The 14194-nt window shown below is 44.8% G+C and overlaps 1 protein-coding gene across 1 annotated transcript; it reads left to right on the top strand.

Moving 5' to 3' along the window:
• Window positions 1–4486: 4486 nt before the first annotated feature.
• LOC308300649 (uncharacterized protein) lies at window positions 4487–6919 on the top strand (the record flags this gene model as incomplete). Its single annotated transcript, XM_080744521.1, has 3 exons — window positions 4487–4736; window positions 5020–6672; window positions 6855–6919. The coding sequence occupies 3 exons, from the start codon at window positions 4487–4489 to the stop codon at window positions 6917–6919; spliced, it is 1968 nt and encodes a 655-aa protein (XP_080600647.1).
• Between the last annotated feature and the right edge of the window lie 7275 nt (window positions 6920–14194).

The following is a 14194-nucleotide window of genomic DNA, read 5'->3' as shown; positions in this document are numbered from 1 at the left end:
AAGAGAGAGAAAGGGGAAGACGGAGAAGGAGATCAGCCGGAGAATCGGAGCAGCAGGAGCAGTTTTGCAGTCGCTAAATCGCACTGTGGTGAAGAAAAAAAAAGAGTTGAGCCGGAAGGCAAAGCTCTCTGTCTACCGAGCAATCTTCGTTCCTACTCTCACCTCTGGTCATGAAGTGTGGGTCATGACCGAAAGTATAAGGTCTCGGGTACAAGAGCCCGAAAAGAGTTTTCTCAGAAGGGTGGCTGGTATCTCCCTTAGAGATAGGGTGAGAAGTTCAGTCACCCGAGAGAGACTTGGAGTAGAACCGCTGCTCCTTCACTTGGAAAGGAGTCAGCTTAGGTGGTTGGGGCATCTCGTACGGATGCCCCCCGAGCGCCTTCCTAGGAAGGTCCTCAATGCGCGCCCCACTGGGAGGAGACCCCGTGGCAGACCAAAGACCAGATGGAAGGATTATATCTCCACACTGGCCTGGGAACGCCTCGGTATACTCCCTGAGGGAGTGGAGGAAGTTGCGCAGGATAAGGAGAACTGGAAGTCTCAGTTGGAACTGTTACCCCCGCGACCCGATTGCGGATAAGCGGTTGAAGATGGATGGATGGATGGATGGATGGATTAACCAGTTTTTGAATAGTTAAAGCATAAAATAATGATACACAATAATGTGTACCCGTTCTGATTGGATTAGGGAGCGCAGCGGAGGAGCTTTTGGTGGGAAAACCATCCTGCTCACCGATGCGAGGCCGAGGACAGGCTTCTTATTCTTCTTCTTCTTCTGGCTGCTGTTAGATTTATTTCTGTTTTTCTTCTCTCGGCAGCAGCGTGTGAAGTCAGTTGTGTTTGTTTGTGTCGCTATAGTAGGGCCGGCCGGTGGTGTGAAGTTGTTGTATTAGAAATGTGGGTTTCAAACAGACATTATGATGAACTGTCCGTTTCAAACAGACATTATGATGAACTGTCCGTTTCAAACAGACATTATGATGAACTGTCCGTTTCAAACAGACATTATGATGAACTGTCCGTTTCAAACAGACATTATGATGAACTGTCCGTTTCAAACAGACATTATGATGAACTGCACGGTAAAAACAACAACTGAATATTCAGATAAAACTGGACCCTTAAAGGGCAATGGCAACCCTAATATCTAGACCTTCTGACTGAGAGCATTAATGTTGTAAGAGCATTTAGAGAAAATACCAGCTCATGTTCTGTGATGTGTCGAGGATGAAATGAATATTATTGATCGCCGTTCTCCGACTGTTGACAACATAGAGAGAGCCTGATAGACTGGTGCTGTGTGGTTCAGCTCGCCAGACCCTACACGCACGCACACACACACGCACGCACGCACGCACGCGCGCACGTGCGCACGCACACACACGCATGCATGCACGGGCACACACACACACACACACACGCACGCACGCACACACACACACGCACACACACGCACAGTACCACACTGCAAAAGATGCCCTGACCTAATTAAGAAAAAGATAATCTAGCCTAAATTGTCTCGTATCAAGCAAATAAATCTGCCAGTGGTGTAAGCATTGTTTTTTCTTGCTTAAGAATAGCAACGAATTCCTTCAAATGAGAACTGGGACCAACAATAAGACTAATATGCTACAAACAAGGATTTTTTACTTTCTTGAAAATGTGTTTTTGCAGCAACTAACTATGAATCAGACGTAACTCTAGACTCAACCCCTGAACGTAACATCTAAATGTTTAATGATAACCACAACCTGAATCTTTCCCTAATTTTAAGCCCAACTATAAAACAATATACAGACATTTTTTTCCTTTTACTTCTCAAATGTTCTACATGTGGGGACATTTGACGCTCGCAAGTATAGCAATTCCAGTACACACACACACACACACACACACACACACACACACACACACACACACACACACACACACACACACACACACACACACACACACACACACACACACACAGGCACAACCAGCACACACAGGATAAAAAGGCATTCAGCGTGAAAGAAAATATTGATCTTTTATCTGTGGATGCTTTGACAACATAGTTCTCCACTTACACAGCAATAAAGAACATTTAACCAGAGCCAGAGAGAGACTCTTAACCCATCCAGAACGGATACACATTATGGTGTGTACCCTAACCCTAACCCTAACCCTAACCCTAACCCTAACCCTAACCCATCCAGAACGGGTACACATTATGGTGTGTACCCTAACCCTAACCCTAACCCTAACCCTCACCCTAACCCTAACCCTAACCCTAACCCTAACCCTAACCCTAACCCTAACCCTAACCCTAACCCATCCAGAACGGGTACACATTATGGTGTGTACCCTAACCCTAACCCTAACCCTAACCCTCACCCTAACCCTAACCCTAACCCTAACCCTAACCCTAACCCTAACCCTAACCCTAACCCATCCAGAACGGGTACACATTATGGTGTGTACCCTAACCCTAACCCTAACCCTAACCCTAACCCTAACCCTAACCCTAACCCATCCAGAACGGGTACACATTATGGTGTGTATCCTAACCCTAACCCTAACCCTAACCCTAACCCTAACCCTAACCCTAACCCTAACCCATCCAGAACGGGTACACATTATGGTGTGTATCCTAACCCTAACCCTAACCCTAACCCTAACCCTAACCCTAACCCTAACCCATCCAGAACGGGTACACATTATGGTGTGTACCCTAACCCTAACCCTAACCCTAACCCTAACCCTAACCCATCCAGAACGGGTACACATTATGGTGTGTATCCTAACCCTAACCCTAACCCTAACCCTAACCCTAACCCTAACCCTAACCCATCCAGAACGGGTACACATTATGGTGTGTATCCTAACCCTAACCCTAACCCTAACCCTAACCCTAACCCTAACCCTAACCCATCCAGAACGGGTACACATTATGGTGTGTACCCTAACCCTAACCCTAACCCTAACCCTAACCCTAACCCATCCAGAACGGGTACACATTATGGTGTGTACCCTAACCCTAACCCTAACCCTAACCCTAACCCTAACCCATCCAGAACGGGTACACATTATGGTGTGTATCCTAACCCTAACCCTAACCCTAACCCTAACCCTAACCCTAACCCTAACCCATCCAGAACGGGTACACATTATGGTGTGTACCCTAACCCTAACCCTAACCCTAACCCTAACCTTAACCCTAACCCATCCAGAACGGGTACACATTATGGTGTGTACCCTAACCCTAACCCTAACCCTAACCCTAACCTTAACCCTAACCCATCCAGAACGGGTACACATTATGGTGTGTACCCTAACCCTAACCCTAACCCTAACCCTAACCTTAACCCTAACCCATCCAGAACGGGTACACATTATGGTGTGTACCCTAACCCTAACCCTAACCCTAACCCTAACCCTAACCCTAACCCATCCAGAACGGGTACACATTATTTATGGTGTATTATTATTTTGTGCTTTAACTACTGAAAAATAGCAGATATACAAGCTTGCAGCGCGGCACTCGGTTTGAAAAACTCGATTTGAAAAATCGTGAAAATTAGAATTTTGACCCGATTCTCTTTTGAATCCTTCTAAGATTTTTTTGAAAAACCTGTGTTTCTATGTCAGCAATCTGGCCAGCCATCGTCAAAGAAAAGGTCCTTTTCACTTAACTGGAGCTCAGTTAGTCTGTTCTTGAGAGACTACTAGTGGTTCTCAAACCTTTTCATGTGAAGGACCCCCAAACTGATATTTATTTGGCCACGGACCCCCATCTCAGAATATTTAGTTCCAGGGACCACCCAGAAGCAACATTTGAGTTACAAACGTTCGCTTTGAAAATGATTTGCACACATTTTCATGACTTTTTCAAAAATAGCAGATCTACAAGCTCACAGCGCGGCACTCTGTGTCACGCTGTGAGCTTGTATATCTGCTATTTTTCAATAGTTAAAGCATAAAATAATAATACACAACCCGTTCTGAATGGGTTTAATGTGATTCTTAAAGCTCCATGGGTGTTATTTGATCCTCTCGGGTTCCTCCAACCGACAGTTTGATGGTCCTTTGTAATTGTAATGCGTTGATGTCTGGCAGAAAAACCTCTCCATGTTTTAACTGTTTGTGTTTTATTCCTAAACCATGCTCTTCAGCAGTGGACATTCTGTGAGAATAGGCGAACGTTTGGCAACATAAATACAAACTCACAAGGCGTGCTTTTTTTGGCAAAGAGATTTGGTGTAGCAGGAAAACAGAAGCGATACTGTCACATATTAGGTGTTGTGCCTCTTGGGCACCCGTAGCTACAGTACACTTAACGGTACTGTCGTGCAACTTTCAGTAGATCAGTTGTTACTATGTGAATGCTATGCTGCTGTATGCTACGCTGTGGAATAAGTAAACTCACTGAACTATAAAGTCGTTGTCAAGCCTCGTCAATATACTACATGGTGTCAGAAGTTAAGACGGGAGAAGGAAGAGCGAGATGGCACAGTTCCAGCCACCGCCAAATTTGAGTTTACAAGGAAACCTCGCAGAGAACTGGAGAAGCTGGATTCAGCGTTATGAACTCTTCAGTGTCGCCAGTGGAGTCGATGAGAAATCCGAAAGAGTGCAGTGCGCTACTTTTCTACACGTCGCGGGAGAGGAGGCGATTAAAGTATCCAATACGTTCGTCTTCGCCGACGAGGAAGAAGATAAAATAGCCGTGCTGAAGAAGAAGTTTAAGGACTATTGTGAGCCAAGGAAAAACTTAACGTATATACGGCACATCTTCTTCACTAGAGCACAGAAGCAGTCGGAGCCCATTGATTCCTACGTGACGGATTTAAAGCACAAGGCAAAGGACTGCGAGTTTGGAGATCTGCACGATTCACTGGTACGTGACCGAATTGCGTGTGGCATTACTAATGATCAAGTGAGAGGCACTGACAGAAACCTGGATAACACCGAATAATACAGCTACTCCTGCTGCACTCTCTGCAGCACATACATTTACACACACGCCACGTCCCACAGATCGTACTGGGGGCGGCACAGGCATTTTAACATCTCCCAAATGGAAGATCCGTGCGTTAAACCTCTCTCACCTCTCTCTGTCCACATTTGAATATCATGCTATCTATATAATACAACCTGTACCTCTCACCATCATTGTGCTCTACCGCCCCCCAGGGACCCTTGGGGATTTTCTGGAAGAACTGGACTCTCTGATCAGCTCATTTCCGGAGGACGGAACTCCCCTGATTCTACTGGGTGATTTCAACCTACCAACTGCAGAAAAGTGTCTTCCAGTTACATCCCTACTGACGTCATTTGACTTGTCCCTGTCCCCTTCCCCTCCCACCCACAAGGCAGGGAATGTATTGGACCTTGTGTTCACCAGAGCATGCTCTTCCTCAAACCTCACTGTTACCCCTGTCAAATGCTCTGATCACTGCTTCATAACCTTCTCTCTCTCCCTCTCTTCCCTCAGATCTGTGCCTACCCACCCGTTGACCGTCACCACACGACGCAACCTGAAAACCCTGGATCCCTCCACTCTCTCCTCCTCCATTCTCTCCTCCCTCCCAAACCCGGATGTCCTTCCCACTCTCCCTTCTGACGCTCTAACATCTTCCTTTCTCTCCTCTGTCTCCTCAGCGTTTGATCGTCTCTGCCCTCTCTCGACCAGGCCAGCACGTGCAAATCCACCTCCCCCATGGCTATCTGAAACTCTCAGATCTGAGCGAACACCTCTCAGGGCGGCAGAGAGGAAGTGGCACAAGACGAAGCAACCAGAGGACCTATCTCATTTTCACACACTCCTGTCAGGTTTCTCACTCTCACTTTCCACTGCAAAATCATCATTCTACCACACAAAGATTCAATCATGTACCTCAAACCCTAGGAAACTGTTTAGCACGTTCTCAACCCTCCTCAAACCCCCCCCTCCCCCCCCTCCTTCATCCCTCTCAGCGGATGATTTTGTCGCCTACTTTGAAAAGAAGGTTGACGATATCAGTAGTTCATTCTCCCATCTCCCCCAGAATACAGTGTCTAACACACGGAATTGTATCCCCAACTTAACATGTCTGTCCTCCTTCTCCCCTCTCTCTACAGATGACGTCATAAAACTAGTGACTTCCTCTAGACCTACCACCTGTGCCCTGGATCCAATCCCTTCTCCACTCTTCCAGACGATCGCACCTGACCTACTCCCCTTCATAACCGCCATCATCAACAGTTCTGTAACCTCAGGCTGTGTCCCAGCTGCCTTCAAGGCAGCCAGAGTATCACCACTCCTCAAAAAACCAACTCTTGACCCCTCGGACGTCAAGAACTACAGACCGGTATCCCTCCTCTCATTTCTTTCAAAAACCCTTGAACGTGTGGTCTCTAACCAGCTTTCTCTCCATCTCTCACAGAACAACCTGCTGGATCCCAACCAGTCAGGTTTTAAACCAGCCCATTCTACAGAAACTGCACTCCTAGCAGTCACGGAAGCACTCCATGTTGCCCAGGCTGCCTCCCACTCTGCAGTCCTGATTCTTCTGGATCTATCAGCGGCATTCGACACAGTGAATCACCAGCTGCTCCTGGACACCCTTGCTGACCTAGGCATCACCGGGACGGCACTAAAGTGGTTCTCCTCCTACCTGTCGGACCGGACCTATCAGGTCTCATGGAAAGGTTTGCTTTCATCCCCCCGAACCCTCCAAACGGGAGTCCCCCAGGGATCCGTACTTGGCCCTCTGCTTTTCTCCCTGTACACCAAATCCCTTGGTGCTGTTATCTCTGCTCACAATCTATCCTATCACTGCTATGCTGATGACACTCAACTGTTTTTGTCCTTCCCCCCTTCTGCCACCCAGGTGGAAGAACGCATTGCTGCATGTCTGGCCGACATCTCACAGTGGATGTCAACCCACCACCTTAAGCTGAACCCGGACAAGACGGAGCTACTCTTCTTCCCAGCTAAGTCTTGCCCCATGCAAGATCTCACTATTTCCATAGATAATGCATTTGTGACTTCAGTTCCTACTGCTAGAAACCTTGGTGTGGTCCTGGACAGCCAGCTATCATTCAAGGCACACATTGCATCAGTCACCCGGTCATGTAGGTTCACACTCTATAACATCCGTAAAATCAGACCCTTCCTCACCCAGGAGGCAGCCCAGCTCCTCATTCAGACATCTGTCATATCAAAGCTTGACTATTGTAACTCTCTCCTCACTGGTCTCCCGGCATGTGCACTTAAACCTCTCCAACTGATCCAAAATGCCGCGGCACGACTGGTCTTCAACCAGCCTAAGTTCTCACATGTCTCTCCCCTTCTCCGCAGCCTCCACTGGCTCCCGGTTGCGGCCCGCACTGAATACAAAACACTGATGCTGACCTTCAAAGCAGCCAAAGGTATGGCTCCTCCATACCTCCAGAAGCTGATCAACCCCTACACCCCCACCCGGTCACTTAGATCAGCCAACACAGGGATGCTGACAGAACCCTCGCTCAAAACTCCAGGGCAAAAATCCACTCGTCCGAGACAGTTTGCCCTCCTGGCCCCCAAGTTGTGGAATAAACTCCCTGTCGCACTTAGAACAACGGACTCACTCGCTAGCTTTCGCCGTGGACTGAAGACTCACCTTTTCAGACTCCACCTAAACCCTTAGCACTACAGAAAAAGAATCAATGAATACATGAAGCTAGTTAGCATTTGTTTTTGTTTTTTAGGTTTTTTCAGAACTTTGATTATATTGTGTTTTTTCTAGATAGATATCCATTTGCATTTGTTATATTGTTGATGATGTACTGACATATTATCTTGTTTATTATTGTGATGTTATCTGCTTATTGTAAGTCGCTTTGGATTAAAAGCGTCTGCTAAATGCCTAAACTGTAAACTGTAAACTGTAGGCAGACTAAGAGAATCAGATTTGTCACTAGAAAAGGCCATTGATATTTGCAGGGCAAGTGAAATAACTACTACTCAAGTCAAAGCACTGACAGAAGAAGTGGAAATGCATGCTGTGAAAACTGTCAGAAAAAAAGACTTTAGAGTGAAATCAAGTACAGAACAGAGTGGTTTTGAATGCAACAGATGTGGTTTCAAACATGGACCAAATAAATGTCCTGCAATTGGCCAAGAGTGTAACAAATGTCACAAGAAAAATCACTTTGCCAAGATGTGTAGATCACAGAGTCAGACACAGAATCAGCAGCCATATAGAAAGAGAATGCATGCAGTAGAGCAAAGTGAAGAGGAAAACGCTGATATGTTTATTGGCACACTCAGTAAGGAGCATGACAAGCACATCGGTGTGATGGAGTCACAGTACAAGCACATCGGTGTGATGGAGTCATCTGAAACTGAGGGAGGAAAATGGATGGAAAGCCTAAAAATAAATTCAAAAGTTGTGACTTTTAAACTGGACACAGGCGCAGACTGTAATGCAATGTCAGTGAAAACATTCAATGCACTGGAGGTCAGAGGCCGACTCCAGGCGAGTAAGAGCAAACTTGTTGCTTTCTTTGGGCAGAAAATAGCACCGCTGGGCAAGAGAGCTCTAACCTGTGAATATAAAGGCCAGAAGCACAACATTGAGTTTGAAATCACACAAGAAAATGTACCAGCTATACTGGGGGGAGCCACTTGTGTGAAATTAGGCTTGGTGAAGAGGATGCATGAACTTGCAAAGGAGGATGACATCCTTAAAGAGTATGAGGAGTTATTCAGTGGACTGGGTTGCATACCTGGTCAGCACCATATTCAGATTGACCGCACTGTCACACCTGTCGTGCACGCTCCCAGGAGGATTCCGGTGGCGCTTAGAGACAGAGTGGTGGAGGAGTTACACCGCATGGTGAAAATGGACGTCATAACAAGGCAGACAGAGCCAACAGAGTGGGTCAATAGTATGGTTACTGTGGTCACCCCTAAGAAAATCCGTATTTGCATGGATCCAAAAGACTTGAATGAAGCTGTTAAACGGGAGCACTATCCATTACTGACTGTTGAGGAAGTAGTTTCCCGTATGCCAAACGCTAAGTATTTCTCAGTACTAGACGCAAATAAAGGGTTTTGGCAAATCAAGTTGGATGAAGAGAGTTCAAAGCTCTGCACCTTTAATACCCCAATTGGACGGTACCGTTTCCTGCGGTTACCATTTGGCATCTGCTCGGCACCCGAGGTGTTCCAGAGGGCCTTTGCACAGATGATCGAGGGGCTTGAAGGAGTTGTGAATATCATTGATGACATGCTTGTGTGGGGAAACTCTGTGGAAGAGCATGATCACAGGCTGAGATTGCTTTTGGAGAGAGCAAAAGACAATAACTTGAAGCTCAACAGAGAGAAGTGCACAATCAGGACAACGGAAATAAAATACATTGGACACAAACTCAGTGCCAGTGGACTGAAACCGGATGAGGAAAAAATCAGAGCAGTGACACAGCTTCCACCGCCACAGGATAAACAGGAATTAATGAGGTTCAATGGCATGATCCAGTATCTCGGAAAGTTTATTCCTAACCTGTCAGAAATCAGTGCTCCTTTAAGAAAGCTGCTTGAAGGTGGCACCGAGTGGCACTGGGAGGAACCACAGCTGGCTGCCAGGTCTTTCCTCTCTGCATCCTGACATTGTCACCTGCTTGCAACTCAGACAGGCTGGGCAGGCAGCAGAGGAGTTTTGAGCAACTCAAACAGCTGGTCACTAATGCTCCAACGTTAAAGTTCTATGATGTGAACAAACCAGTGACTCTGTCAGTAGACGCCAGCTCAGAAGGCATCGGAGCAGTCCTACTGCAGGAGGGACAGCCAGTAGCGTATGCGTCACGGGCACTCAGTGACTGTCAGCGCCGTTATGCGCAAATCGAAAAAGAGCTACTTGCCATTGTCTATGGATGTGAGAAGTTTCACCAGTACGTTTATGGGAAAGTCATTCAAGTTGAGAGTGACCATAAACCGCTGGAGAGCATCTTTAAAAAGCCCTTACATCAAGCTCCAATGAGGCTACAGAGGATGCTGCTGAGGCTGCAAAGATACAGCCTTAAAGTCAACTATCGTCCAGGCAAGGAGCTTCATATAGCAGACGCACTGAGCCGTGCGTTCCTTAATGAGCAGAAAGAGGAGCTGCTGGAGAAAGATTTGGAAGTGAATTCAATCACACTTCAGCTACCTGTGTCAGAGGAGAAACTGCACAAGTTCAGAACTGCATCTGCAGACGACCCCGAAATGCAGTTACTGAAAGACATTACACTAAGGGGATGGCCCAAGGAACGGAGTGCAGTACCGAAAACAATGCAGCCTTATTGGACCTTTAGGGATGAAATCACTCACACATCAGGACTGATGTTTAAAGGGGCCAAGCTCATTGTTCCAACTCAAATGAGACAGGAGATGCTGAACAAGATACACGAGTCACATCTAGGAATTGTGAAGTGTAAAGAAAGAGCCAGAGACATTCTTTATTGGCCACACATGTCTTCACAAATTGAGGAAATGGTGTCTCAGTGTGCCACGTGCAATGAGAACCATAACAGCAACCCGAGAGAGCCGCTGCTCTCACACCCCCTACCTCACAGGCCGTGGGAGAAAGTAGGGACTGATCTTTTTCATTTCAGAGGATCTGAGTTTCTACTGTGTGTGGATTATTTCTCTAAGTTTCCAGAAATCGTAAAGCTAAAGAATACCACCAGTAACAGTGTCATAGTAGCACTGAAATCGATCTTCTCTAGGCAAGGTATTTGTGATTTGTTGATTTCGGATAATGCTCCTCAGTATGCTAGTGCTGAGTTTAGAGACTTTGCAAACAAGTGGGAATTCACACACCTCACTTCCAGTCCTGGTTATGCCCAATCTAATGGTCAGGCAGAACGGGCAATACAGACAGTTAAGAACTTGCTGAAAAAAGCAGAAGACAGCAATGGTGATCCCTACATTTCACTATTGGAATATCGCAACACACCGCTGGAGGGTGTAGGATTATCACCAGCACAGCTGCTAATGGGAAGGCGGCTAAAAGGAAAATTGCCAACTTCAACCACACTGCTTACTCCAGAGGGGTCTGATCAGGTACGCAGCAAGCTGAGAGAAAAACAAGATAAGCACAAACTGTACTTTGACAGGCAAACCACCAGCCTGTCTGAGTTGCAAGCAGGTGACAATGTCAGGATGCAGAGAGGAAAGACCTGGCAGCCAGCTGTGGTTCTGCAAAGACACGAGCTGCCTAGATCCTTCATTATCCGTACACCTGATGGGAGACAGTACAGGAGAAACCGCAAACATCTGAGACCAACGAGTGAGGAAACTTTTCCTGCTACTATCGAACGTGACATTGGTCAGGAGGACAGTGATCTGAACACAGGCTCTGGGACAAAAGACTGTGACACAAGTGTCAGACCTGCAACACCACCACCAAGTTCACCTGAGCACGCAGTTGTTACAGTCCCAACAGCAACAACTGTTGAACAACCTGGACTCTCGTATCACACCAGGTCTGGTCGGCAAAGTAAACCACCTGTTCGATATGGTTATTAATGGTTGAGTGTGTAAAAAAAAAAAAAAAAAAGAAAACATAAAAAAAAAAAAAAAAAAAAAGTATTAAAAGAAAATGAAATGTAATGGAAAAAATCTATAAAAAGGGGGATGTCACATATTAGGTGTTGTGCCTCTTGGGCACCCGTAGCTACAGTACACTTAACGGTACTGTCGTGCAACTTTCAGTAGATCAGTTGTTACTATGTGAATGCTATGCTGCTGTATGCTACGCTGTGGAATAAGTAAACTCACTGAACTATAAAGTCGTTGTCAAGCCTCGTCAATATACTACAGATACTTTGCTGTAGGATGAATTTGCGGGGACAGGAATGCAAAGATGGCAGCCTAGGGCACCCGGACCACCTCGCCCGCTATAATTAAGTTATTTATAACAGAAATTGTGAAAATAGCAGATCTAAAAGCCCACAACGTGTCACATTGAGAATCATTTCACTGCTTTTGTGCAACACCGATAGGCATGGGTATCGTTCACCCTTGAATCGATACGATACCTTTTTCGATACCTGGGAATCGATACGATACCCTTTTCGATACCATTTTCGATACTTTTTATTTAAGTTTAACTTCAACACGGAAAGAGTGGTGACTCGCTGGCTGCTGTGGTAGAGCAGAGGTGATGATGATGATCACACAGTGTGGCGGAGCGGAGAGTATAGACGTTGGATAATCATCATAATCATAAACATTATAGGCTATTGTGGGCTATTTTCCACAGTAACGAGTGTAGCCTACTAAAGCAGTCATTAAACTCTCAGTAGCCCAACTGTTACAGATGTGACCGGCCAGGGCTGCGTTCCAGAGTATCGAAACGAGGTATCGTTCGTTTTTGCGTGAACCGATACCCGATAGTATGGACATCATGCGATCGATACCATTAAAAGTATCACAGACGATACCCATCCCTAAACACTGACTCATGTACAGTACGTATGACAGGATAGGGCACTAATAAAACCAAACAAAACAACACATTAAGTTGATACAAGGTTTCAATTCTGCCCAACAGTAACAGTATCAAAGCTATCAGTGCTTTGCATTGCGACACATTGATAGCTTATGAAGGTTGGCAACACTGTTATACTATTACACTATTATACTATTATACTATTACACTATTATACTATTATACTATTACACTATTACACTATTATACTATTACACTATTATACTATTATACTATTATACTATTACACTATTATACTATTACACTATTACACTATTACACTATTATACTATTACACTATTATACTATTACACTATTACACTATTATACTATTACACTATTACACTATTACACTATTATACTATTACACTATTATACTATTATACTATTATACTATTACACTATTATACTATTACACTATTATACTATTACACTATTACACTATTATACTATTACACTATTATACTATTACACTATTATACTATTACACTATTATACTATTACACTATTATACTATTACACTATTATACTATTACACTATTATACTAGTACACTATTATACTATTACACTATTATACTATTATACTATTAAACTTATACAGATTGTGAATGCATTTCTACTGGCTTTACAGGGACTAGGGTTGCCAACGGTGCCATGTCAGACGTATGGGCATTCCCCTTGCCAACTCCCAGAGATTTAAACAAGGGACATTTAAAAATGTACATTTAGGGAAAAGAAATGCCAATTTAACACAGCCTACTCTTCCTTCGTCACCACCAATACTGTTACCTTCAAATCCTGTATATTTTATTTTATCATATTTCATAACATTTTTCAAAGCATAGCTGCTTCTCATGCATTTGCCCACTCTTACTGGTTACCCTGTGGTTTAATGCATATTATCATACAACAACAACAACAACTATAGAGCGTCGCAGCGGAAGTGGATTCCTGGGGTCACTTAATATTCCCCATTCATTTTCGCCATAGACTTTTACAAAAATATTTATAACAATTATGTTAAGGCTCGAACCAAGCCATCCAGGATGGAGGTGAATCATGATCATATAACCTTTGATCCTATGTGAAAACATATGTTAATATTACATTATTTGATATACTACATTTAATAACTACCCTTTGTTTAGCGATTTTCAAAATGTTCTTTTCATAGAAAAAAAGGTTATATGGTCATGATTCACCTCCATCCTGGATGGCTTGGTTCGAGGCTTAACATAATTGTTATAAATATTTTTGTAAAAGTCTATGGCGAAAATGGATGGGGAATATTAAGTGACCCCAGGAATCCACTTCCGCTGCGATGCTCTATAAGCATTAGGTTTTACACCAGCTGCAGTATAGAGAAGAGAATCCACTCAAAATGTCTTCCCAGGTTTTGCAGCGCCTCGTGTTGTGATTTCCACTGACATGAAAGCATCAAAGCGCCATCAGAAAACCTCTTTCTCCTTGTAAACACACAACATGAAGCAGTCAGACGGGGTTTACATCCTACTCAACGGGCAGAGCGCGGCTCAGAGAGACCACGCGGGGTTAACCCATTTAGGCCTAGAATTATTGAATGCTTTAACCAGTGTTAAAATAGCAGATCTACAAGCTCACAGCGCGGCACCGAGCTTGTAGATCTGCTATTTTTGAAAAAGTCGTGAAAATGTGTACTCGGTGCACTCGGTGCCGCGCTGTGAGCTTGTATATC

The sequence above is a fragment of the Nannobrachium achirus genome, assembly GCF_963921795.1.
Source record: "Nannobrachium achirus genome assembly, chromosome: 2".
NCBI classification, from domain to species: Eukaryota; Metazoa; Chordata; class Actinopteri; order Myctophiformes; family Myctophidae; genus Nannobrachium; species Nannobrachium achirus.
The sequence above is the reverse complement of the archived record's forward strand: the minus strand, read 5'-3'. Positions and strand labels throughout refer to the sequence as shown.